Source organism: Meriones unguiculatus, chromosome 8, assembly GCF_030254825.1.
Source record: "Meriones unguiculatus strain TT.TT164.6M chromosome 8, Bangor_MerUng_6.1, whole genome shotgun sequence".
Lineage (NCBI taxonomy): Eukaryota > Metazoa > Chordata > Mammalia > Rodentia > Muridae > Meriones > Meriones unguiculatus.
The window spans coordinates 44,997,575-45,025,052 of record NC_083356.1 but is presented as its reverse complement, the minus strand read 5'-3'; the positions used below and the strand labels follow the sequence as shown (position 1 = coordinate 45,025,052).

Below are 27,478 nucleotides of genomic sequence, written 5' to 3'. Positions count from 1 at the left end.
TCTCTGGTATGGACTCAGTGGCCAGCTCTTTGACCATTTTAATGCTCTGTATTTCTGAAGACTTATATGTTTGGTTTTATTGTCCATCAACTCGTAGTGTTAACCAATTACTCTCTTTTTCCTCATTTCACATAATAACTTAAAATTTTGCTTTTACCTATAAATAAGATCAAAATGAAAATGTGGCTACATAGGAATGTAGATACTTGTCTTACATTCAAAAATATATTTAATAAAAATAGTAGACACAGGAGCTACTACAGCAGGTGCCCAGAAAATGTCACATGGTTAACTGTGCCTGTTGTCCTGCAGAAAGAAGAAAAATTGCAAACCAGCCTGAAACAATTTCTCCTGATGAACTCAAAAGCCTGTTGGTGCTCACGAGGGGGCGCTTTTTAGATCACTTTGATGCTCTCACCCCCAAAGCAGTTTTAACACAAACAGACAAAATGAAAGCCGCTGGCATGGCAAATGGTAAGATTTCTGTTAATTTAAGTTTTGGTGGTGGTGGAGTGTGTGTGTGTCTTTGGTGTCTTTGGGAGAATAGCTTAACCTCCACATTTGGGTTTCCTTATGTTTAAAATGGCAGTTATAATTTGGCTCACTATATGGTTTTTTTGTGTGTGAGGATTAAGTGAGTTAATACTTAGAAGACAATAAGCACCACAAATGTGTCACCTGCCGGCTGTGCTATTCCTGTTGTTCAGTGGCAGAACCAATATCAAATAGCAATTCAGAGATATACAAAGAACGGTGGAGACATTACTGTGTCACTTGTGAATGGGGTAATGTGCCCTGAGCGAGAGAACATGCTTCCTGGTTACAGTGTGTGCTCTGGAAGAATAGCAAGGCTGAATGCTGGCTCGGCAGCTTACCTGCTGTGCAATGGCGGGCACACTTTCTGATCTCTCCACCTTCCCTGTCCTTACTGTTAAATTGAAGGGTGTGAATATATTAGTTGCTTTTATATTTCTGTGATAAAATACCATGACCAAGGCAGCTTATAAAAAATGTCTGTAATTGGGCTTATGGTTTCAGAAGGTTCAAGCCTATCAGGGTAGAACAAAGGGCAGGAACAACTAAGGGCTCGCATCTTGCTCCACAAGTAGGCAGAGAGAACTAACTAGGAATGGGACAAGTTTTTTAAACTCAAGGCCTGCCCCAGTGACACACCTCCTCCAACAAGGCCACACCTCCTCATCTTCCCCAGACAGTTGACCAACTGAGGACCAAGCATTCAAACATAAGAGCCTAGAGGGACCATTCTTATTCAAACCAGCACAGTGGGATAGATTGTTGTGACGATTAGTTGTGTGTTAAATTAAGTGTTGTGAAGTAAGTGCTGCATGTTTTTGGCTATGTAAACTGACATACATTTAGAAGACATGACTTGACCCAGTGTGGAATAGTTACAGAGCCTTGCTAGAAGCCCAGGGATTTGGAGGGTTTCTGGTGATGTTTACAATATAGAATGAGAGAAGATTTTGTAAAAAAGAAGCAGCCAATAGACTAGCCATTGAGTATGAGGTCAAGAGAGAGGTTTGGCTTGCCAGAGGATTTGCATGGGAAGTGAGAAGGAGCTGAGTGATAGAATATACTTCTTGACGTGACCTGGACAATCAAGCCTAGGATGCTATTAGCATTGGGCTATAGGTGAGCTTGCTTTACCTCTTAGGCCTTATGTCATTCCTTTGCTCAAACTGAGCTAATTGCTCTTGTTTGCACAGACTGCATCATCCTCTCTGTGGCTTATACAGTCCTTAGCTGATATTGGTCTTGTGCTGTGTCTGATTTCCAAAAAAGCACATTTCTGCTTTCCTTATTTCAACAGTCAGCTTGATCCTGGGGCATGTCCTATTATTTTCCTTTGTTGCTTTACATACTCCCTGTCCTTGGCCTAGAATTCTGACTACTTATAGCTACTCTGTGGATGTTCTGGTGTCGTCTTCTCTGATAATTTCCCAGGCCTTGCCTAGTTTAAACTATTTCCATCATACTGGTACTCTTCTGTTTTTCTTATTTCACATGGCATAAATTTATTTATTTATTTTCTTTTTTTAATTATTTATTAATTATACTTTATTCACTTTGTATCTCCCCTGTGGTTCCCTCCCTCCTCCTGTCCCAATCCCTTCCTTCCTCCACCCTCTGCATGCATGCCTCTCCCTAAGTCCACTGATAGGGGAGGTCTTCTTTTCCTTCTTTCTGATCCTAGTCAATTAGGTCTCATCAGGAGTGGCTGCATTGTCTTCTTCTGTGGCCTGGTAAGGCTGCTTCCCCCTCAGGGGGAGGTAATTAAAGAGCAGGCCAATCAGTCCATGTCAGAGACAGTCCCTATTCCTATTACAATGGAACCCACTTGGATACTGAACTGCCATGGGCTACATCTGTGCAGGGGTCTTAGGTTATCTCCATGCATAGTCCTTGGTTGGAGTATCAGTCTCAGGAAAGACCCCTGTGCTCAGATTTTTTGGTTCTGTTGCTCTCCTTGTGGAGTTCCTTTCCTCTCCAGATCTTACTGTTTCCCACTTCTTTCCTAAGATTCCCTGCACTCTCCCCAAAGGTTGGCCATAAGTCTCAGCATCTGCTTTGATAGTCTGCAGGGCAGAGCCTTTCAGAGGTTCTCTGTGTCAGGCTCCTGACTTGTTCCCTCTTTTCTCCTTCTTCTGATGTCCATCCTCTTTGCCTTTCTGGATAAGAATTGAGCATTTTAGCGAGAGTCCTCCCTCTTGATTAGTTTCTTTAGGTGTACAGATTTTAGTAGGTTTATCCTTTATTATATGTCTATATGAGTGAGTATATACCGTGTGCATCTTTCTGCTTTTGGGATGGCTCGCTCAGGATGATCTTTTCCAGATCCCCACGTGGCATAAATTTAAATAGTGCATAATCTATCTGATTGTTATTGATATTTATCTTCTGCACACCATAGTGTCTTGAGGGTACAGGACACACTTATTTGCTGTCTCCTTAGCTGCCGGACCTGGCACAGAGCCTGGCATATAGGAGGAGGATCTCCCCAAATTACTCACCTAAACAAATAGATGAAGACTTGTAGAATGTGAACAGAAAGTTGACAGGTTGCACATTCGAGCCTGACTCCTAAAAATACAGTTGTGACTGTTCACATTCCGGTAGCTTTGATCTGAATAAATACATCTACATGTAAACTGATCTGCATGTAAACTAGTAAGGCCAATCAATTTCAAATGGTGGCACACTGCAACCAGACACAGTTGTAGTTAGTAGCAATACAGGATGATTTGTACTGTTTCTGTGTAAACCCTACCAAGTATAACAAGTGACAAGTCACATGTAGAAGATGCTTATTAACTCACTGCTGAAGCTGGAGGCTTTCCAGTGGATGTGGTGCCTCATGTCTGACACAGCGAGTGTCTTCTTGGCACTTCTGGGCACTTGGCAAGGTTGTGTAAATGAGCTTGATAATAATAATAATAATATTATTAACAGCTGTTAGAAGTAATAAAATGATATTATAATCCCTTTTATTATTTCAAACATTTAGTATTATGTTTATAATTGCTTTATGAAATGGTTTATAGCACTAATAATACCACTTTTACATTGTGACTTATTCTTTCTTTGGCTGTAAGATTGTAATGGCTTATCCTCTTTAGCCACACATAGTGATATTACTACCTTTCTCTTTCCTGATGTGAAGGTCACTTTTTCCTGTTTTCCTAATGGTATTGAGTCTATTTTTATTTCTTTATCTTGTAAAATAAGATATTACAAAAAATAATTTTCTTGATTTTTTTTTTTCCGGGAGCCTTTTGCTACATTTTTAAGAGGGGCATGGTATAGTATCCTCAGAGGCAAATAAATAAAATATTGTATTTTATTTTACTGTAAGAATTATGTTTGGATATTACTCCAAAGACTTGACATTTATTAGTTTTCTTCACTGTTCTTAAGTACTGGACTACATGAGCCCTATTTCTATGTTATATACTCAGTTAGTAATTAATTTTATTTTTATATGCAGGGACAATTTGTTTATTTTTTAAAGATAACTTGAATCCTCTTATGAATTCAGAGTGTGCAATGGTGCAGAACTGGTATTGATTATTTTCTGTATGTTTTTATTACAAAGCCATGTCTCCATTAAGTAGCACATTGCTTTGCTATAAAGCTCATTACCCTATAAAATGTATTTCACCACTGTTAATAAGAAATGGGAAATGGTGTGTTTTGATGATGTTTGTTGAGGGCATCTAAATGTAGGTATTAGAAGATACTTTAAAATAGTCAAGGTTAGTTTGATAAGTAGAGAAAAAATAAGAGGCAGTTGCTTCCATTTTTGTAATACTTTACAAACATAAAATAGGTATTCTGTCATTAGTGAAAGTCCAGCCATCTTGGGTCGTTTATTAGAACTCTGTATAGTAGTTTAACGTAATTCTTTTTTAATTAAATTTTTATTTTTTATATATTAATTAGTTCATTCATTTTGTAAAGTAATTCTTAAATCAAGGTAAGTTTACAATTCAAAAAAGTGGTACTGTTAGTAATTTTGTTAGTGTTTGAGCTAATACTTTTTTAGGCTTTGTCGAGTTCCACAGTTACGTGCAGACTAGTAACCAGCAGCATAGTAACCAGCAAGATGGTCCTCCCCTGCACTGTTTCTGGAGTCAAGTGACACTGACCTTAGGGATTTGAGGGCACCTCCAATTAACAGATAAGTGAGAACTGTTTCAGAAGTAACCTTGAGAACATTACATTATAAGCACATATATTGGTCATGTATTATACTTTTGAGACTTAGTAACCTTTTTTTTAAAAAACATGAAACTTTTCATTTTCCTCAGACAGAATTCTGTTTCTAGTATAAAAGTCACATAGCATTTATTGTGTTCAGTATAGAGTGGGTTCCTTTCATCTGAACTCTGTCATTAAGAATAGCTAACTTGTACATCTGTTTCATGTGGGTCTTAACAGGTTCATTGCATCTTATCAGTAATAGCATATAAGCTTTATCTGAAGATACTTTATTTTCATATCCAATAATCTTTTCAGGAACATTTTATACAATTCAAGTCATTTGACAGGTTTTAACAAATGTCTCAATTGAATTCTTAGCCCTCACACACACACTCACTCACTCCATTGTGTGTATACCTATCACTATTTATTCATTTGTTTGTTTGTTTGTTTGTTTGTTTAGAGACAGTCTCACTAGTTCGTCCAGGTTGGCCTTAAACTCACAATAAAGCCTAAGCTAGCTTCAAATTGTGATTTTCCTGACTTAGGCTCGCAAGTGCGAGGCTTACAGGTGGTTGTCATCACACGCAGAGTGAGATATATTTTCACATAGAGCATTCGTTATGTTAGTGTTTTTCAGTACTGATGGTTATTTTGCTCTCTTTAGATGCCAGTACAGTCGAACCTTATTCTTCAACTCTAATGGAAACCAATCCTCTGGAATGGCCAGAAAGACATGTTCTTCAGAATTTAGAAACTTTTGAAAAATCTAAACAAAAAATGAGGTAAAACTTGAGTTTGTAGAAATACATGTTCAATATTTTCACATGAGTTCTCCCTGTGGCCTCCTAGAAAGGGAATCAGACATAGTCTCTTCTTGAGGTTTCTCCGTGGTTGACACTGATGTGCTACGGTAGCTTACCTTTTCTTAAAATTTTCTGACCTCTTTGCCCCTCTGTTTTGTTCTTCCTGCTCTTAACCCTGTTGTGGGTTTTGCTTTCAGGTACTTGAGCATTGTGATTTCAGTTTGGATGGAGAGTTTAATGTGTGTGTGTGTAATCTATCTTGAACCAGAAGCTTGTTAGACACTCAGAGTCTGGGTCGAGCATCTCCTTTCTTTCTTGAGTCCTTTATAAACACTTCAGCTCAGTGTTACATTTCTTCTCTAAACACTAAGGGCGATGTTTTTTGTATCTTCTTTATTGCTTGTGTATCTCCATCCACCCTCACTTCCTTGCTTCTGCTGGAGTCAGACTGTGCAGAAAACTGTGAGCCGTTATTGTGGGTTCACAAATCAGAGTGAGCCCTGATTACTATGTTACAGTGATATTTATAGAGTGGTAACTAAAGACTAAAGGTAATTCATTAGGAAAAACACATCAGATTCCAATGTGAGAGCAAGTTACATTGCATGTTTTCAAATTTTTTTTTAGTGTTAAAACAAACTAATAGAGAACCATTCTGTGGCGAAACCCAGAAGGCATAAGAATTTGGTTTTATACTCACTCAACAACCTGTGTCCTGATTTTTACTACCATGTAAGATTGGGAATAAAAATCCTAGTTTCACTTTAAAGTTATGAAAGTATGAAGTTTCTTTAAAGTTATGACAGGATGAATGCAAACATTTTAATCTTAGTTGCCTGTGTTTTTTTTTAACCTAACACATATCTTGGCAGTTCAGTTTATCACAAATTAGTCTTTTAAAAGCAGCTTTGTTATCCTTGTTTTGGGATTCTATATAAATGCAAATTATACATTTCCCATTGCATCTAGCCTGTAACAATGTTGTGATCAGGACTGATTAAGGAACATTGTAAGATACTATTAAAGAAGCTGCATAGAAATTAAATTAAACTCACAATGTAGTTCCTGCCCACCCAGAGTATGCAATTCATAGAAAATGTCCGTGTGTTTTCTTGCTTGACTATTTTTATTAGATTTCTATTCCATTTAACAATAACGGGGCTAGAGAGGGGAAATGGACCTGCCAGCATGTGCAGATCCTCAGAGTGTAGAAACACAGGACTAAAACTCAACACTAGTATTTTAATCATAGGATTGTTTGTAAAAATGTTGCATTTGAATAATAAGTAAAATAGAATCCAGTTGGGGCTGGCACAGTGACTTAGCAGGAAAAGAAAGGTACTTGGTCCTGAATTCCATCCTCATGACCCACATGATGGAAAGAGAACTGGCTCCCACAAGTTGTATTTGGACTTAAACACATGCACACGCACTGCACACATGTGCACACATACATGCATCCACACACTACATAAATGTTAAAAAGTTTAAATTTTATTAATATGAAGCTGAGTGATTAAACTCATGTTGACATTTTGAAAGATTTTTATTTATTTCATGGTGATAGAGCAGTAAGTGGTTCTGGACCTAATGAAACGTTTTTTTCTGAGATGAAAGTATTTTCTTCAGGGCTGGAGAAATGGCTCAGTGGTTAAGAGCACCAGTTGCTCTTCCAGAGGACCTGAGTTCAATTCCCAGCACCCACAAAGTAGCCCACAACTGTCTGTAACTCCACTTACAGGGGACCCAGCACTCTCACACAGGCATGCATGCACATAAAACACCATGGCACAGAAAAGAAATAATTTTAAAAAAGTATTTTATTCATTCATTCATTCATTCATGCATGCATTCATTCAGTAGCTTGCTGTGTGATTTTTCTGGTTTATGGAGTGATAAAGGCAGAGGCAGCTCCTAGTTGGAGTCAGTCTAGTTTTGAGCTATTGTAAATAGCTGTGCAATCCTCAGTCTGTAATGTAGCTGATGTGTGTTTCAGTCTATCTGAAAAATAGGAATAATGGTTGTTTTTAGGCATGGTGTGCTGATTGCGTTTTATAAAGTACTCACTAGGTGTTACATTGTTTTGCTGTAAGACCTGTTCCATTTTTTCAAGGAAATTTGTGAAGATTAAGAATATATTTTAGGTAAAATCATTTGGAAAAGCAAAGTCCTGCATGCATTTCAGATGTAATAATAATTCAGTGTATATTCACGATGCTGTAAGCATAGCTCGAGGAGACCTTGGAGAGAATTTCTATTACCGTCTCATTTCATGACTATGCTTTAAGTAATCTTTTAAATTTAGAGAAAATTGGAACATTCCATTCTTGGCCTCCAAAATTTATATTGTGGGATTTCAGTTTAAATTTAAACTTTATAGATTTGGTAACTCTGCAGTACTGAATTGTTAACATGTGTTATATTTAATAAATAACATAATCATGGTAATTTATGTAGTGGAATGATTAAAATAAACTGCAGGTTTCAGTGTGACCTACAGATTATTTAACATACAGGTCATATCTGAAGAGTCTGTAGTTCCTGTCTTCTCTGGACATGTAATTCTAAACTTTCCTTTTTTCTTTGTAATGGATTTTGCTCTCATCATCATTTCCTGACTGCAGTGGGTTTGAATGCACCTTTAATAAAACTATACAAATTATTTTCCCAGAACTGGCCCATTACCTCGTTCATCTGAACAGTTGCTGGGCCATAAAGAGGGTCCCCGGGACTCAATCACATTACTGGATGCTAAAGAATTGCTGAAATATTTCACCTCGGATGGATTACCAGTCGGAGATCTTCAGCCATTACAGATTCAAAGGGGGTGAGTTATAAACTTATCTGCAATTAATTTTTAAAAGTCACTTAAAAATAGCATTGTATTTTCCCCCTGTAGCTAATTGATGCTCTGTGCTGAGGCAAAATTCACAGGTTTGCCTCCACTGTTTATCACTAGACTTAATAGCCTCACATTTACACTCACCAAATGGCCTTCTGCTTTGTGGCCATGGTTTGAAGAAAACAAAGATGATGAAGACAACTCAGCCCATCTCCCATAGAAGTCAGGGGCAGGGGCTTCTACTGTGTATATAAATTGAAAAACGATTGAATTTTTTTCTTCTTACCTTTGTTTCATTTATTCTTCTTCTGAGAGTTTATAATGTGTGTAGGGCTCAGGTGTGACACAGTGCGCATGTACAGGTCAGAAGACAACTTCATGGAGTCCGTTCCCTCCTGCCACCTTTGCATGAGTCCCGGGTGTTGAACTCAGGTCATGTAAGGGTGCTTTGTTAGAGCTGTTACCTGCCAAACTGTCTCGCGGGCCCGGAAGTTTTGTTTTAAGAAGTTAGGTTTTGATTTGCAGATATGTATATAAAAATTTTTCTCTTCTGCATTACTGTCTAGTTTTGATTTTGCTACTACTTAGCATGGTGATATCAGTCATTACTACTTATGGCAAAAAACATGGCCTTTCAAGTGAAAGAGGTGAGAAAATATTAAAGATTCTTTTGAAACGATGACATAACCAAGTATGAATTTATCATCTACATTGACATGTAAATTGACATCAGAAGCAACACCCATTAAATTGCTAATTAACAAATACTGGCTGTTGTTGACATTGGCTAAGTAAATAAAATAAAATGTAAAGATAAATAAAATGTAGCATCAATTTCTTGTGAAAATTGCAGAATTTGCCTACTACCCAAACTTCTTTTTCATTGTTAAGCCATTATTTTAAAAACCTAAAGGATCATAAAGGTTGTATCTCACTTCAATCACTTTTACTAAGCTAGTTTTGAATTGTACTATGATGATCTTAAAGGTACATTTTAGAGGGGTTTTGAGTTATCTCAGAAATAGAGTCAGAGCATCGTTGCCTTTGTGCATGGTACTGGGGAGAAAGGGTGCTTTCTCAGTGATGCTCTGTACCCTGGGTAAAATTAAATAATTAGAATGTGCAAGAAGGAGTGAAATAAGAAACGATGAAGAGTAAAATGTGAAATACTTGAGTTCTGTCTTACAGATTATTTGTTTGAAAGATCCCTCATCAAAATAATGAGGTCATTGCAATTTATTAATGATACTTTTTGTGGGACACCTTAAATAAAGGTATTAGCATATGAGGTGATTTTTGGGATTCATTACTGGGCACGTGACTGACATTTTAATGTAATAATTTCCAGTGCTTGTTAAGTTCCATACATAATCTCTGGTTGCAGCAGGGCAGCTTTTCCTACTCCCGGCAGGAGTGGGGTGGGTTATGAGAGCAGAGGCAGAGTTTGGTTTTCTGGGTTTCCCTGCCTTCCCGTTAGTGCACCCTGTTTCCAGCCCTGCCTCCACACCTCTGTTCCCTCTGCACCTCACTGTGTGAAGAGCAGCCACTGTGGCAGAGCTTGCCCGTGTCCATGGAGCTAGTTCTGACTTCCAGGACTGTGGCTGATTCCATTAGACCAGTGGTTCATTACTCATCAAGGAAGGGAGGCACATGTCAGGAGAACCCAGTGATCTTCATCTGACTGCAGCAGCCTCTCTCTTCTCCCATTCAAGTATCCCTACGGGTTTAGGTGAGGAAGGAATCGAGCAATGGTATTTTATGAATGTTCAACCTAAGATTAGTTCAAAGGGCCTGCTGATTGAAACCTACTTCAGAAGAACTGAATTCAGCACTTCATCTCTAGGCCTGATCCTTGTAAGTTGCTGACTCTTAACTAACATAAATGACAGGCTAAATGCACTTTTTGAGTTATAGTAAGTAATAAATACTTTTATTGTTACCAAAGACTCAAGTTAACTTCATTCCTCTGTGAAAATGTTTTAACTAAACAACTGAACACACATTCATTTCAACAAGGGTCAGGGTGATACATTTTAGGAATAATGTTGCTTTCTGAATTTACATTACAAAATCATCTTCCTTTCTTGATTTACTCATTTTCATAAAATTTTGTTCAGGGAATGCCATTGTAATTTTTAAAATGGAGGCACAGAAAACAAATGAGGCAAAGAGTAACACAGATCTAACCCATCTCATTTCCTTCCTAGGTTTTTCAGTATACATTAACTCTTCCCACCTAGCAGTATCTCATTCCATATTCCAGACTCACCTTAAACTCACTTCAGGGACCAGGCCGGCCTCGAAGTCATGGTGCCCCTTCCACCTCCACATCTCAGGTGCTGGGATATTGCAGGCCTGTACCATCACATCCAGCGTCCTTAACTTGTATGCTTTATACCTTACGAGGGGTTTCTATTGCTGTGATAAGTTACAGATTGAAGCAACTTGGAAATGAAAGGATTTATTTGGCTTGTACTTCTGAAAATAGTACATCATGAAGGAACTCAGAGCAGGAATTGAAGCAGAAGCCATGAATGGGTGCTACTTACTGGCTTGCTCCCCACAGATTGCTTAGCCTCTTTTCTTATGCCATCCAGGACTCACCAGGGGTGTCACTGCCCATAGTAAGTTGGACCCTCCCACATCAATCATCACTCAAGAAAATGCCCCACAGGCCTGCTTAAAACCCTGTCCAATGGAGATACTTTTCTTAGTTGAGGGTTCCTCTCCTAAATGACTCTAGCTCATGTCAAGTTGACAAAAAGCTAACCAGGACACCATCAAACAAACAAACAAACAAACAAATAAACCCTCATATGAAGGGGTGGAAGTCAGATTTGTTTTCTTGAAAATAACTTTCTGTCATGTAGTAGGCTTTAAATACACATGATACCCTTTTCATTTCAGGGAAAAACCTTTCGTTCTGACACCAGAACTCAGTCCTCGGAAACTTCAGGTCTTACCTTTTGAAAAAGCCTCAGAATGCCATTACCATGGAATTGAGTAAGTTTTTACACTTCTTTGTTGCTACAGCTTGTTTGTTATGAGTGTGGAGTGAAAGTGAAATAAAATAGCATAAATTGATATAGTCCCTAAACAATGTATGTCCTTAAAATAGTATGTAATACATATTTTTTTAAAAAATGTATTTAGTTTTGGTTCATTTAAACATGTTTTTAGTTACTCAGTACTTTACTAAAATTATCCATTTCTCATTCCCTCTATACTTCTTCTCTTTAAAAAACTTCACTCCAACTACCCTGTTGCCTTTCTGTAGGTTGTGTTACAATTAAGTTTTGTTAGTGTTGCTTGCGTATGCATGTGTAGCAGATAAGAGCAACCGCTCAGTGGCTATCCTACTGAAGAAAATGACCCCCTCCAACACACACCTAAGCACCATTCATTGCTAGTGGTTTCTCAGTGAGGGTGGGACCTCCACTGAATCCCAGACTGATAGGCCCAATCTTGTGCAGCTCCTGTGCTGGTGGCCACAGCTTTGTGAGTTGGTAAGTCAAATGGCCATGTCCTATCCAGAAGCACTTGTCGTCTAGCACTTGTCCCTGAGCTGCAGTTCTAGCGTTCTTCTGCCTCTGTTTCTGTGCTGTTCCCTGGGTGTGCTAAAAAGGTACAGTTTAGGGCTGAGCACTCAAGAATTGGCTTTTCTCAGCACTTGCACCATTTATGAGTCTCTGTTAACCTTTGCCTCCAGCACACAGAGGCTCTCTGAGCAAGGCTGGGAACAGCACTAGTCTATGGATATAAACATAAGTGTTGAGAATGCAGTTTCACAGCACAGATATTTAGCAAAACAATAGTAGTAGGTAGGTTCCTTCTATGATCTATGACCTCTGCAGCCATTAATTTTTTTCTTTTAAATTACTCTTCAATAATTTTATGCATGCATACAATGTATCTTGCTATCTACTTTTCACTTCCCCCTTACAGAGCTGCCCTAAGCAGTGATTCATAGGGAGGTGCCCTATATCTGGCACTGTGATTTTCACTAACCTTTGTCTTCTGGGAGCATCGTCATTCACCCAAGCAGGGTGCTTACAGTCAAACTCTTTAAAGTTTTTACTTGGTTTACAAAGTAGTAGGTTTTCATGTAGCTTTTTCGGCCAGCCTTAGTTTTGGTTAAGAGCACTATACCTCCCTCATTCCACCCCTCTCTCCCATCGCCACTTAAGCTGTCCCAAGATCATTCCCCAACTTTCATATCACATTCTTTTCTTTGTTGGTTCCTACTTCCAGTCTTACTTTTCAGAAGCACGTTGTTGGCTTTATTTGGCTTCAGTTTTCCTTAGTGTTTACTTCTAAAGGATATTGTCAACATTGTTTTTAGTGTCTCCATTTAAAGCTAACTCTCTGCTTTCAAAAATGGGGGGGGCAGCTCCCCTTTTTCTCGTTGGTTTTACTGTTATTTATTTACTTACATTTCAGTTATTTTTGTTTTGTGTTTGTGGAGGCGAGTATGTGTGCGTGTTTGTTAGTGTGTGTACGTGTGTGGGGGTGGTTGTGTAGTTGTGTGGCTGTGTATGCATATGTGGAGGCCAGAGCTGGATATAGGATTCCTTCCTCTATTGTTCTCTGCCTATTCCCTTTAAGGTGTCTCACTGAACCCAGAGTTCAGTGATTTTTTTTTTTTTTTCATCAAAACTGGTCATCAGTAATATTCTAACAATCCTGTTTTTCTGCTTTCATTCCTTCTGAAGCTGGGTTTACAGGAATACTCAGCCGTAATTAGCCTTTTGTGCTTTGTGCTGAGAATCTGAATTTAGGTCCTTATGAATGTATAATAAGCTCTCTTACCTACTGAATTTTCTCCCCAACTGCTGCTGTTTGGTTGGTTGGGCTTTCTTCTTCCTTTCTTTCTTTGAGACAAGGTCTCATTAAATAGTACTAGCTGGCTTGGATTTGTTATGTAGACCAAGCTGCTCTTGAATTTACAGAGACCTGTAAATTGCCACTGCTTTAATCCCTAGTGCAGGGAATGGAGGTGTGCACCACCACACCCAGCCCTATTTTTTTTCCTTGTGAAAAACCAAACCAAACCAGACCAAAACAACAACAACCCCATTTAATTGGGGCTGACTTACAGTTCAGTCCATTATCATCATGGAAGTAAGCATGTTTTGCACAAGCAAACACGGTGCTGGAAAGGTCTACATCTGGATTGGCAGGCAGCAGGAAGAGAAAGTGGGCCATCGGGCCTGGTTTGAACTCCTAAAACCTCAAAGCCAGCGCCTATTGCTAATGTTAATTTTTTAAGACTTTGTATGTTTTTCTTAGTTTTTCTCCAAAACCAGCTATCACATAAATAATTGAGACTCTATTACAGTATTTTCACAAGCTTTACAGCACAATTCTGAGAAGTATTAACTCTATTCGTAATGCTGTAAGCTAATTTTGGATTCCTCCCAGCACGCATCCCAGCTATACTTCCATTTTGTAGCTTTCCTTGCTGAGTCTCTCTACTGGTCCCCTCCTGCACATCTGACCATGGCTGAATCCCCTGCTTCCTCCTCTGACTCCTCCTCTGCCTGGCAGGAAGTTCATCCCTATTTTCTCCTCTGCTTAGCAAGTGGCTGTAAGCTCCCTCATTGGCATATTAGGGGACAATTGGGAAGCAGAGTTTATATATCATTAAGACAGGAGATTCTCAGAACAAGGATTGTAACCAGATATTGGTAGTACAGAAATCAGCATTTGAATTGCATAATAACCTTATGCCTACATCCTATGGGACACTTCCTCCAACAAGGCAACACCTCTGATAATGCCACTCTCTATAGGCCTGTGGGGGCATTTTCATTTAAACCACCATAGGGTGGGACCATCTCAGGTACCCATGGCATGGTATCAAAATTGAATAAAAAGAAAAAAAGAAAGCCAACTGAGTGCTGGAATTCTTTCTCTCTTTCTCTCTTTCTCTCATTAATTTGTTCATTTAACATCTGGGCCCTACCTTCCCACCCATTTCCCCCATATCCCCTCCTTTTCTCCTCAGAATAGTAGAGGAACTCCCCTCCCCCATGCCAACCTGTCCCAACACATCAGGTAAGCTCAGCCTACAACCTCTTCCACTGAAGCCAGACCAGACAGCCCAGCCAGGGAGAAGTGATCCAAAAGCAGGCCACAAGTCCATGTTAGAGATAGCCCTGTTCCAGTTGCTAGGAGCCCACATGAAGAGCAAGCTGCTCATTAGCTGCATATGTGTAGGGGGTCTAGATTCCCAGTCCATGCATGCTCTTTGGTTGGTGGTTCAGTCCCTGTAAGCCTTCATGGGCCTAGGCTAGTTGTCTCTGTTCTTCTTTCGTAGTTCTTGTCCCCTCTGGGTCTATCCATCCCTTCCCCAACTCTTCCACAAGATTCCCCGAGTTCCACCTGATGATTGGCAGTGGGTGCAGCCTCTCAGAGGACAGTTATGCTAGGTTCCTGTCTGCAAGCAGAGTAGTGTATCGTTAATAGGCTCAAGGGTTGGCTTTCTCCCATGGGGCGGGTCCCAAGTTGGACCAGTCGTTGTTTGGCCATTGCCTCAATCTTTGCTCCTTCTTAATCTCTGCATATCTTATAGGCAGGGCACATTTTGGGTTGAAGGTTTTGTGGGTGGCTTGGTGTCCCTTTCACTCCACTGGAAGTCCTGGATATTGGAGGTGGCCATTTCAGTCTACATATCCCATGCTGCTAGGAGTCTCAGCTAGACTCACTCCATATCCTCTCAGGAGCCCATCCTGTCCCAGTTCTCTAGCTTGTCACAGAGCTGCTCCCCACATCGATTTTCTTCCTTTATCCTAGCCTCTGCCCTCCCACCTCAACCCCAACTCTGCTCTCTTCATACCTGATCTCCATTCTTGTTCCCCTCTCCATGTCCTCTCCCACCCAGTCCTCGCTCTATACACTTGCCATGTTTATTTTATTTCCTCATCTAAGTGAGAGTCAAGTACCCTCCGGTGCGCCCTCCTTGTTATTTAGTATATTTGGGTCTGTGGATTACAGTATGGTTATCCTGTACTATCTGGCTAATATCCACTTATAAGTGAGTGTATACCATGTGTGTCTTTCTGGTTCTGAGTTACCTCACTCAGGATTGTCTTTTCTAGTTTCATCCTTTTGCCTGCAGATTTCGTTAGCTCCTTCGTTGTTTTTAATAGCTAAGTAGTATTTCATTGTGTAAATGTACCAGATTGTCTGTTCTTCAGTTGTTTTGTTTCTGACTATTATGAATAAAGCTGTTATGAACATAGTTGAGCAAATTTCTGTGTTGTGTAGTGGAGCATCTTTTGGGTATATGCCTAGGAGTGCTATACCTGGGTCTTTAGGTAACACTATTCCCAATTTTCAATCCAATTAAAAATGAGGTACATAGCTAAACTGAGAATTCTCAACAGAGGAATATTGAAAGGCAGAGAAGCACTTAAAAGAAATTCTCAGTGTGAGACCTTATAGGATAGGGTCAGATGGAAGGGGAGGAGGACCTCCCTTATCAGTGGACTGGAGAAGGGACTTGGGAAAAGAAGAGGGAGGGAGGATGGGATGGGGAGGGGAAGAGGGAAGGAGCTACAGCTGGGAAACAAAGTAAATAAATTGTAATAAAAAATTAAAAAAAGAATTACTCAGTATCCTTAGTCATCAGGGAAATGCAAATCAAAATGACTCTGAGATTCTATCTTACCCTCATCAGAATGGCTAAGATCAAGAACTCAAGTGACAACACATGCTGGTGAGGAAGTGGAGCAAGGGGAACACTCTTCCATTGCTGGTGGGAGTGCAAACTTGTACAGTAACTTTTGAAATCAACCTGGCGCTTTCCCAACTCCATGTTTTTAAATTTATTTTTAAAATCCTATTCCTTAACCATGACCTATAAAGTTCTATTTTACTAATTTTAATAGGTTTAGCGTCTTTTACTCTATTTTTAGTATTATACTTAATATTCATGCATGCACATATAATGATTCTAATCAATTAAGGAAACTTAAATATAAGTTCTAGATATTATGCATGTAATTTAAATCTGAGAGTTGAAGCCAGTAAGCAATAGTTTATATTATAACCGAGTTGTCCCGCCTGAGAAAATAAAAAATTAGTAATATATGCTTTGCTGCTCTGACACAGGTTTGTGGAGTTTTTGTTTGTGTGTTTGTTTGTTTTGTTTTGCTTCTTTAGCCCTGTAAGCTCATGGAAGCGCTGCTTTGAATAAAACAGTAATACTTTCATCTTAACAGCTAGCTGAAGTGTCTGTCAAATGCCCGCATTGTAGAGTGTGTTTCCACAAGTATGATAGTTTAGTTTTGTTTATCTTGTGCTTCATCTCCCTATTTTTCCTTGTTGTTTTAATTTAATATAGAAAAATGTTAATGGAACATCTGAATTTATAAACAATGTGTTCTTCATGTTCATTTATTAAAATATTAAACGAATACTTGTTTATGCATTAGTGCCCTAAACCCTCATGGTGGTTTATTTACAGTATCATGAGATGTGTTTATTACAGAGTAATTTCCCTCTACACTCTCTCTAGTCCACAAACAAATAAGTTGGCCTATATTCTTTTTTTTAACTGTAAATTTGCATTATTAAGATGGGGACATTGAGACAAGGATAATCTCTCTGTAAGAGATGGCCACCCCCAATCAGAAACATATGGGTTTTGTTTTTATTGTTTACACTTGGGTTTATAGCGTGAGGACACACTTGTCCTCAATATAGATAATGACATGGAAATAAACTTCAGAAGAATTTACAGAGCAAGTTCTTCATTGCCTATATGTGGAGGATGGTATTTTTCTCGGTTAGGCTTAGTTTGGGTTACTATTGCTATGAGGAAACACCATGACAAAAAGCAAGTTGGGGAGGAAAGGCGGCTTATGCTTCCACTTCCATAGTCCATGACTGAAGAAAGTCAGGACAGGAACTCCCATGGGGTGAGAATCTGGGGGTGCTGCTTACTGCCTTGCTCACCCTGATTTCTTATAGAGTACAGGACAACCTGCCCAGGAGTAGCCCCATCTACAATGTTCTGGGCCCTCCTGCATCAGTCAATAATTAAGAAAATGTTCTACAGGCTTGCCTATGGCCCCATCTTATGGAGGCATTTTCTTTTTTGTTATTTTTTTCATCATCATTATTATTATTATTTATAATTTATTCACTTTGTATCCCAGCTGTAACCCACTCCCTCATCTCTGTCTGATCCCACCCTCCCTTCCTTTTCCCCCTCTATGTCCCTCCCATCGTCCACTGATAAGGGAGGTCCTCGATATGACCCTAGCCTATCAGTTCTCATCAGGACTGCCTGGATTCTCTTTCTCTGTGGCCTAGTAAGGCCACCTCACCAGGGTGAGGTGATCAAAAAAAGCAGGCAACCAAGTTCATGCCAAGTGACCATCCCTGCTTCCCTTACTAGGGACCCCCCTCCCCATGGAGACTGAGCTGCCCGTGGGCTGCATCTGAGAAGGGGTTCTAGGTCCTCTCCATTGCATGGTCCTTGGTTGATTCAGGAGCACCATAAGGAGACCAACAGAGCCAAAAAGTCTGGGCCCAGGGGGTCCTGCAGAGATCAGTGAATCAACCAGGGAGGCATTTTCTTAATTGAAGTTCCCTTCTCTGAGATGTCTTTAGCTTGTGTCGAGTTGACATAAAGCCGCTAGCACTGGACCCATAAAACATTTAGCTATTCTTACGTAGAAAATATGAAGCTGTTAATCATTTGTCCAACAATAAATATTTCCCTAACATCAGATATATACCTTGTATTCTGTGTCTCTCCTTTTACTAAGTCACTTTGTCTTAAAGGGCATTTTAATGGCAGCACAGGGAGCATGTGCAGTGTACATAATTCAGTTGAAGGGCATTGGGAGTGCCTGGGATTATGAGACAGGTAGAAGTCCATCTTAGAAACAACATTATAGTACAAAAATATCCTGAAAGGATCTTTTTCTCTCAAAACAGTTCTCTATACAGGCTAATCAGATATTGCATTGGTTCTTGCCCAGAATCTTTGCACAGATTCATGATTCTTCATTTTACTGTATTATTTATCTCCCAGGATAGAGTATGAATAACTGTATGTAAGTGCTAGGTTTTCAAATGCTACTTTATTTTGGGGTTCCTTAAACCTTATACCTCCTTTCTAACCTTTGCCCCAAGCCCCAGGTGGTGTGTTGTGGGGAAGCTGTAAGAGGAAGTATACATAGGCCTCTTTACTTCTTTCTGCTGGGTAGGGTTATAGGGTTCTTTTGGGGGCGATACTAATGTCCGTCGTCAGGATATCCAGAAGTCCAGCAAACCTGCAAGCAGTCTTCCTCCATCTTCTCTAAACCACCACCTTCTTCCTCTGGGCTATCATATTTATACCCCTTAAAATCTTCAGAATTCAACTAATTCCAGCTGGCAAAGAACATGCTCCGCACAAGACAATTAACAGGTTTGGACAAACTTAAATCCTCCACTTGGGATTATAATAGAAACATACGTACATATCACAAACCAAAACATTCACAAGTAACCTCAGGTTAGTACTGATTTTTCACAAAATAAGTTAAACCAAAGACTAGAGAGAGTATGAAGCATTGAGACCCATGCTCTAGCTCTGCTCGTCCATCAGTCGGTCCTCTGACTAAAGAACTGTCTTCTCGTAGTTCAAGTACTTTAGAGCAGAGCTCCTCCAGTCTGCACTTAAGGAGCACTTAAGCAGTTTGTATTGCAGCTGTTATATAAGATATGTAATACAGTGTTATTGTACATGTTCAGAGTGAAATGGTTACTACAGTCAAGCTAACATAGCCACGATATCATAGTTACCTTTTGGTCATGAAAGTCTCATGTGAGCAGATTTGTAGACTAGAGCACACATGGTCGTCTTCATGCTGCACTTTAGATCTCTTATTCATCCTATAGATTCTGTCATTTTGGACCTTTGGACTGACACCACTGCTGCTCTCCCAACCATGACCTTTGTTCTGCCGTCTATTCTGTGTATTCTCTTTTTCTATTCACCTTTACATCCCTTTTGGAAGTGTCAGTGGCTGAGACTTCCAAGTGTCTGTGTGTATATATTCAGGTTTCTAGTGGGTTAAAAGATGAGTCAGGCCCTGTAGTCACCAACTGGAGTTTATGTTCTAACTAGTCTACGTGTGATCTCTGTGTTGTAAGTCGCACTGGGCATGGTGGAGGCAGCCTTGTTCATTTGGTAGTCGGCTTGCATGTTTCCTAATTTGACCGTCATACACTGCTCACAAATAGTCTCGATAGTGCCTCCTTCCATAGGCACTATGAATTACATTTGCTCGTCAAGCAGCAGAAGCATAAAATAATGTGGCCAGATTCACATAGCTAATAGGTAAAGCAACCAGGATTTAAATGCATTTAAATTTATGGTCTATAATCTTTGCAATCATATATGTATCCTGAGGGAAAAATAAAGTTCTGAGAGTCTTACTGGGCTGTCAGGTCTCTGAGAAATGTGTTCCTTGAGACCGTGTTAGGCCACTTTTATAGGTGGAAAGGACAGAAAACGGTTTGAGTTGTTTGTACTTGGACCAATTCCTGGTTAAAGTCATTTGTGTTCCTCAAAGCAGTTACAGGGGAGGAAGTGGAGAAGCTTTGCAAGGTCATCCGTGCTTTCCCTGCATGCTTATTTCCTGTGTTTGGCATGGGATTTTGAGTCCAGAAGCACAGGTGATAACATCATTGATTCACTGGATTAGGTTCAACCAGAAACCAAATATACAGGCAACCAACTCATTTAAAAGAAAATCTGTAAGTCCGGTAATAAGGGAATTTCAGTTTTGAATGCCTTTATACCTGTAAATCTTTGTGTTGAAAATAAACTTTCCCTTTCTAGCATAGTCAGCATTTCCCATTGTTGTGTCTCAGTCATGCTAAGAAGTCAGGGGTGGCTAGAGTTTTAAGAAATATTAAAACAGCAGCCATGCTAGTTTGAAAGTAATCCAAAGGATGAGCTGAATCTGTTGGCACAGAGCTCAGTTGAAGGGGAATCTGATTGTGCTTCACATTTGTCAATCTTTTGTCGAATAGCAGAATAGAAAAAAAAATAAGTGAGCTGGTGAGAAGTAGGCCATTCACCCAACTGTCCAACAATTCTTAGGAAACAAGTAACTTTTAAGCCAGTGTCTTGCTGGCTTTTTTTGTTTGTTTGTTTGTTTGTTTTTTGTTTTTAAGAGAGGGGAAAAAAAAATCCCATTGTTCTCCTGGATGTTTGATTTTAATGCTCTTTCCTCATTTTAGATATTGCTTGGATGACCAAAAAGCTTTAGAAAGAGATGGGGGATTTTCTGAACTTCAATCTCGTCTTATTCGTTATGAGACCCAGACCACCTGCACCAGAGACAGTTTTCCAGTTCCCACTGTGTTGAGTCCACTTCCATCCCCGGCAGTTCTGTCAGAGCCTCGGAGTGTTCCTGATGGAGAAGCACTACAAGGCGAACTCCGAACTGAAGTTTCTGGGCTGAAACGGAGATCTAAAGATCCCAGCTGCCTTTACCCCCAGAAAAGGTGACCCGTCAAGTACACAGGAACAGCATCTCCAGAGAAGTATTTTATTCTCTGGAGGATAGCTTTTCATGTTTGCTTGGTATTTTTATGCTGCTTTCTGCATAGGTTTTTAGATTCATTCCTTCATACTAGGAAATTTGTTTTTGAGTAGTTTTGCTTGTAAGGTATAAAAAGAAATGACTTGGAAAAAAGAGAACTCTGGCTTTCTATGCTAATGCACAGTCTGTTAAGGTGATGTTAGTGTAAAGCTGTTCACTCAAGGAGACCAAAGATGTCAGGGTAGGTGAAGCCCCGGGCTGCCCTGTTGAAGATGTTTGAGGGTAGAATCTATGTTCACTCTTTCTCTCTGCCCTGTCTCCTACTTGTATGGGCCCTCAAGCAAGGTGCTGCTGGGCCTCCATTTAAAAACTGCTTGTTATAGGTAAATGCAGCTTTAAAGTCTACATAGTACATTTTATGGAACTTTTCAAGACACTTTTTTTTTTGCTAGCCAAATAGTCCAAATATATTAGAATTTAGATGTTGACAAAATAAATATTGAATTTACAGATCATATTTAGGCCCTTCACATATAAAATATGCTGTAGGTTCTGGCTGTATTTAAGCCTTTAAAAATAACTGTAAAATATGTAGAAATAAAACTTTCAAGTCTTTGAACAGGTAAAAATATGAGAATAATATTTCCTGCTATGAAATAGCTAAATGATTTTTATGAGAACTTTGTTAGTTCATGGCATTTTTTTTATGTCTGGTTAAATTGCAAAGCAAAACTGATAAAAAGATTTATATTCAGAAAGAAAAATGTACTGTAGCCTAAGAGGAGCATATGGTGGCTCTGTCTGTTTTGAAAATATTTTAAATATTTTAGAAAAACTGAAATAAGAACCAGTTTTTGTTCTACTTTTATTTGTTTTCAGTTACTTTGCATAGTTACAAAGACACAACACAAAGGTATATAGGTTCTTTCTAAAATTTCTTTTGTGAAAAGTATAAGTACTTAGTAGGCCATTAAGTATGTAATGTCCTAATATTGCTTATTGCATTCCCTATTAGCTGCAATTCTAGTTATCACTGTTTTAAGTACTGACCTAGTTATGTTTCTGTTGCTCTGATAAAATACCCTGACAAAAGCACTGTGAGGAGAAAAGGCTTCTTCCAGCTCGCAGTTGAGGTCTGCAGTCCTTCATGGCTAGGGAAGTCACTGTGCAGGTGCACACATCCTATCCACATACCAGTGTATATGCTGCTGGATCAGGCACATCCTATCCACAGTCAGAAGCAGAGGCAATGAATGCAGCCTGGTGCTCAGCTGCCTTACACAGTCCGGTCTCCTCTGGAGAGGGAGCAGCCCACTCACTGTACGGTGAGTCTTTCCACAGCAATCAGTGCAGTCTCGCTAACTGGCACAGGCATGCTCAGGGGCCTTCTCTCGGAAGAGCCTACTTGACAACACTGTCACAGTGAATGATTCACAGAACTGAAGGAACAGCTTCGGTTTTTTTGGTGTCAGTTATTTAATATAAATTAGCAAGAGAATTTAGTTTTCTTGAATTTATATTTGAATGGAAATATTCATAATAACAGTTAAAGCAGAAAATAGACTGTTGTTGATTCATTTTAATTTTACTTTTTTTCTCCTTACAGACTTACAAAATCAGAAAGTTCTGATTGTCTGCTTTCTCACTCAAGTTGCAATAGCAATCATTATCGTCACTTGGGGACATCCAGAAAGCCTCAGGCAGAGCGATGTGTGTCCGTGCTTCCAATTCCTAGTCGGGAAGCTTCCCAAGTTACTATAAAGACCAGCTCAGGACAAAAAAGTATACACACATCAAAGTCATCAAAGCAAGTTAAGGAATCACGATCACAGAAACATACACGGGTAAAGACTTCCCACTTTCTCAGTTCCACATGAAAAGAAATTTCATTGTATGAATCTTTAACAACATATCAGTTTTATAAAAAATAAATAACACCCACAATTTAAAATCATCTGATGCCAGAAGGATGGCGAAGGCTGGCGCTCAGCAGGAGAGCACTTGCGTAGCATGGGTGAAGCCATAGTTCAGTTGACAGTGTGGCCAAGAGAGAAGGTACATGATGAGAAAATGGGAAGGTGTGCGAGTGACACCATACAACAGAAATTGATTACTTATTATAATATTTTGGCATGTCAGTGCATCAGAAGAGGAATGTTATAAAAGTACCCTCTTCATTTTCCACGTTTGAAATTGTTCTTATAAAAAAAGTGCCCTGCTGTGTATTCATTTCTGTTGTGTATAGCTAACATTTGGTCACAGCTCATCATTTCAGTTCCTCTCACCAGCTACTCTAGGCATCTCCTGCTGAACATGAATCCTGACACATGGATGACCATGTATATGTTACAGGCTTCTTCTTTCTCGAGTATTTTGTCAAAACAACCGTATTTATCTTTAGTACAGGCAAATGTCTGTATAACTCACAACTTGTTTACGATCAAAGTTGAGATAATTGTAGCCTTTCGGAGAAATGTCAGCCACATGTTCCTTCTGTTGCAGATGCTGAAGGAAGTGGTGACAGAAACCCTGAAGAGGCACCGCATCACTAGGAACCATGAGAGCTTTGCTGCCTGCAGCCAGAGACTCTTCGACATCTCCAAGTTCTACCTAAAGGTGTGGTGTTTTCTCTGTTCATGGTGGGGCTTAGTTCATGTTCTCATGTTTCTGTTGGCTGTAAGTGGCACAAAGCTTTTATATTATTCATGCATACTGGCTGCCAAGCTGCCTTAAATGGAGACAGAAACACTGGAGGGAAACTGCTTTCCATTTGCTTTATTTGACTTTACGTAGCCTTGTATCTCAAAAGCCGCCTTAATGTTTTTCCTAACAGGCCTTCTACTAAGTTGGTGTTTTAGCATTAATTAGTAATTATTTTATAATTAAGCTATATAAGGCTGAATGGGGAGTATGGCGTTTTATTACAAAAAGCAATAAAGGAGCAGCTGCTACTGTCGGCCAGATGTAAGGAGTCTGCTGTGGCAGGAAGGGGCTGCTCAGGTGATAGTTTTCTTCATTTTTCTTTTAAATCACATGTTTTTATGTATCATGTTTGTGAGCAATATTGTGTGTGCATTCATAGGCCACAGATGGATAGTAAGCCATGTCTCTCACTAATCTGGACTCTTTTGCCATTTTGGCTACTATGGCTAGACAGTGAGCTCCCAGGATTCTCCCGTCTCCACCCCTTAACCCTGGGGTTACATTGGTGCTGAGGATTTGAACTTAGGTCCTCATGTTTACACACTAGATATCCTTTCCCACTGAGCTTCTTCCAGCTACTGGAGTACAGTTGGATGTCAGGTTTCTGAATCTTCTCTGCCTTAGACCTAACCTGCAAACACGAGTAATAGTATGCAGTAATAATTAAAGAAAGCCAAAGATTCAGAAGAGGGGGCAGGACTTACATGGAAGGGGATAGAAGGAAGAAAGAAAGGGAGAAATGATGTAATTATACTATAAACTCCACAAATAAAAAAAATTATATTTTTAAAAGTGCCCAGCACTGATGAACTCAAGCCTCTTGCTGGAAAAGATGCTGCTTACCCAAGTCAATGAGTTAAAATGACAGCAAGCCACTGGAATGCCCCATCTCCAAGTATCCGGGATATTTTCTGAGATGTCCCAAGAGAAAGGACAGTTATATATTGAAAGGATCAAGGATTAAATGGTATCAAACTTCTCCATGGCATCTTGGTACATTAGAAGATGGTAAAAGTACCTTCAGGTTCTGAAGGAAAGTGTCCTGTCTGGTAGTAATCTGAGTGACCCATCTGGCCTATGATCCAATCAGATGTGAAGGCTCAGTAGAGACACTTTCAAACCAGAAGAGGTTTAAAATATATTTTTCTTGTTTTACGGAATCTGCTAAAAAATAAAGTTGAGCACATAAAAGGCTAAATCAAGATAAAAAAAAAAAAAACCCGACCTAGAATGAGGAAAACAAGTCATAGTGGGCCTGGCCTAGGGAGAAGGTTGGCAACTGGGTCAAGCTGTAAGAAGGTCTGCGAGTTAAAAAACAAGGAAGTTGGAAGTAAAAATTCACAGAAAACTAAAATAAGGGATTATCCAGGACATGTTAATCTTTTAAAAAGCCTTTTTAGGCATTTAATCAATCCATTGTGAGAGAGGAGGAAATACCAGAGTTAAGATGGAACACTAAGTGGAGAAAGAAACAAACAACAAACAAACCAATAGCCAGGTAGTTTCGTTACAGGAAGTGTAAAAGGCTGAGTGAAAGAGACAGAGCCACAGTAAACTAATTGCCTCATGGCTTCACTGCCTTTGCTTAGATATAATAAAGCAAATACAAGCTAATTATAGATCACAAGCTGTGATGCAACTGTACCAGAGGAAGAGAAGAAGGTAGGTGCTGTGCATAGACTTGGATCTGACTATTAATGATTCATGCTATTCGTAGTCACTTCTGAAATTACTAAATCATCAAGGGCCAGCAAAGCATGACAAATGGAAATATAAAGGTACAAACAGGAGGAATTGCTAGAAGAATTCAAAGTGGCTGCCTCTGTGAGGTATAACTTGCTAGAGGACTGTGTTTTTCCTCCTTTTTGTACAATTAAGGTCTTATTAATTTTGAGTTTTAATTTGATAGGTTTTCCACCCACCTCCCCTTTCTGGGACTTGAATCCAAGACATGGTACACAGGTGCTCTACCACCGAGCCAAATCTCCAGCCTTATCATTATATTTTAGAAAGTAAGACTATAGTTTTATTCCTTTTTGTGGTGGAGCAAAATAGCTAAAAAGAAGAAAAAAGTAAATATCTGAATGATTAGTAGAAAGCGTGTATTCATTTCCTAAGTACTAAAGTGGTGAGTACTTTCCTAAAGTACTAAGTGGTGAGGGTGAGCATAGGCCAGCACTGTTGGAGATGTGGGATGATGGGTGTGTGTGTGTGTATGTGTGTGCTTGGTTAGAGTACTTCTGTATTTCAGAATGAGACTGTAACATTACATTGATTCTGGGTAGTCCTTCCCTACTGGCAGTGGCCCTTATAGAATTATTTAGGTAATCTCAAGTTTATTTATAATGAGCTGTCTGTAATGTAATGAACAAGGCTCCAAAGCTGTGTTTCACTAATTTCTAGGATCTTAAAACATCAAGGGGTCTCTTTGAAGAAATGAAGAAAACAGCCAACAACAATGTGGTGCAGGTAAGTAAGTACTTCTCAAGACGCCACATTCAGTTAAGTTGGCATTTTGTTTCAGGGTTGCTGTACTGCTGTTATACTTACAGTAAGAAATAGAGATGCTCTTTTCAACACCATGAGATGGCCCGATATTTAACAATAGGCCTGTTCAGGCAAATTGTACACTTACTAGGTATAGCTTTGTCAAAAAAAAAAAAAATTTTTTTTTTCTCAAATGATATTAAAAGAGAAAAAAAAATATCCAAAGAGCTAGGAAAAAATATTTCATTATGATTAGCTGTTTTCCAGGATTGGTTTAACAATTTTGAGTGACCCTTTCCAAAGGTACTTATAAATGAAGGTAAGAAAGTGGGTAGTCATCTGGTCCATTGAGGACAGTCTCTGCTTTCAGCTTTGTATATGGGGCTCATACCTTTATTTGAAAAATAAATATCTGTAAGTATTAAGGTTGAATGTTCCCTTTTTACTTTACTTTTTTTGTGTATGTGCTGTCTTTGAAGATTTCTTTTAAAAGAAATTGAGTTGAGGTTTAACAAAGATATTTTAATATTGGCCTAAACAGGAAGGGTAAGAAAAGTGAGTGCTCAGGAGGAAACACACACTCTAGATCTGTTTTCTTTTCTTTTTTTTTTTTTTTTGAATATGTATGAAGTTGTTTTATCATGTGTATTTTGCATAGTCACATGCCTGTTTTCTTCCCCAGGTAATCGAATGGGTGTTAGAAAAGATGAGCAAGAAATAAGCTGTTACTTCTTCCATTCATTAGAAAACTGCACAACTGTAAACTTTACGAAGAATAGATGCTACCCTTGTAAAGAACATCCTTAGTGTCCTGTATTTACATAGTTTTAGTGACACACAGTTGAAGTATTTTTAATTAATGCACTTATTTTTACAGTTTTAAAATATTTTAATGTTATTTTTATATATTTTAAATGTTTTAACTCTTGCTTATTTAATTGTTCAATAAACAGTAATATTTCTTTACTTCTTGGGTTGCATGTCCTTTTTATTGTGCCTGCTTGAGTTGCTGCCTGTGGTGGTTGGAATGAGAGTGTTCCCCAGAGGCTCTGGCATTTGAAACTTGGTCACCAAATGGTGGTCTTGATTGGGGAAGCTCGAGGGGTCTAGCCTTGTTGAGGAAGTGTGTCACCTAAGTGGGCCTTGAGGTTTCAGAGCCTTACACCATACCTAGTGTACTCTCTGCTTCCTGCCTGCTTGCAGTTCAAAATGGGACCTCTCAGTTTCTGCTCTAGCTGACAAAGCTGTTGCCTGCTGCTTCTGCTCCACCATCATGGGCTCTGACTCCTTGTAGCCAGAAGCCCAAGAAAATTCTTCTTCTATAAGTTGCTTTCGTTGTGGTGTTTTATCATAGCAAGAAGAAA

The 27,478-nt window shown here is 39.2% G+C and overlaps 1 protein-coding gene across 2 annotated transcripts in view; it reads left to right on the top strand.

The window, feature by feature from the left end:
- Mtbp (MDM2 binding protein) overlaps nucleotides 1-27,080 on the top strand; it is a 66,545-nt gene extending 39,465 nt beyond the window's left edge. For both annotated transcript variants that reach the window (XM_060389408.1, XM_021650063.2), the window contains 9 exons: nucleotides 313-474; nucleotides 5,390-5,507; nucleotides 8,200-8,355; nucleotides 11,278-11,373; nucleotides 20,620-20,886; nucleotides 22,531-22,768; nucleotides 23,427-23,540; nucleotides 26,031-26,096; nucleotides 26,797-27,080. In XM_060389408.1, coding sequence (XP_060245391.1) covers nucleotides 313-474; nucleotides 5,390-5,507; nucleotides 8,200-8,355; nucleotides 11,278-11,373; nucleotides 20,620-20,886; nucleotides 22,531-22,768; nucleotides 23,427-23,540; nucleotides 26,031-26,096; nucleotides 26,797-26,835 — 1,256 coding nt within the window. In that variant the 3' untranslated portion in view covers nucleotides 26,836-27,080. The remainder of the gene's footprint in view (nucleotides 1-312; nucleotides 475-5,389; nucleotides 5,508-8,199; nucleotides 8,356-11,277; nucleotides 11,374-20,619; nucleotides 20,887-22,530; nucleotides 22,769-23,426; nucleotides 23,541-26,030; nucleotides 26,097-26,796) is intronic.
- The last annotated feature ends 398 nt before the right edge of the window (nucleotides 27,081-27,478 follow it).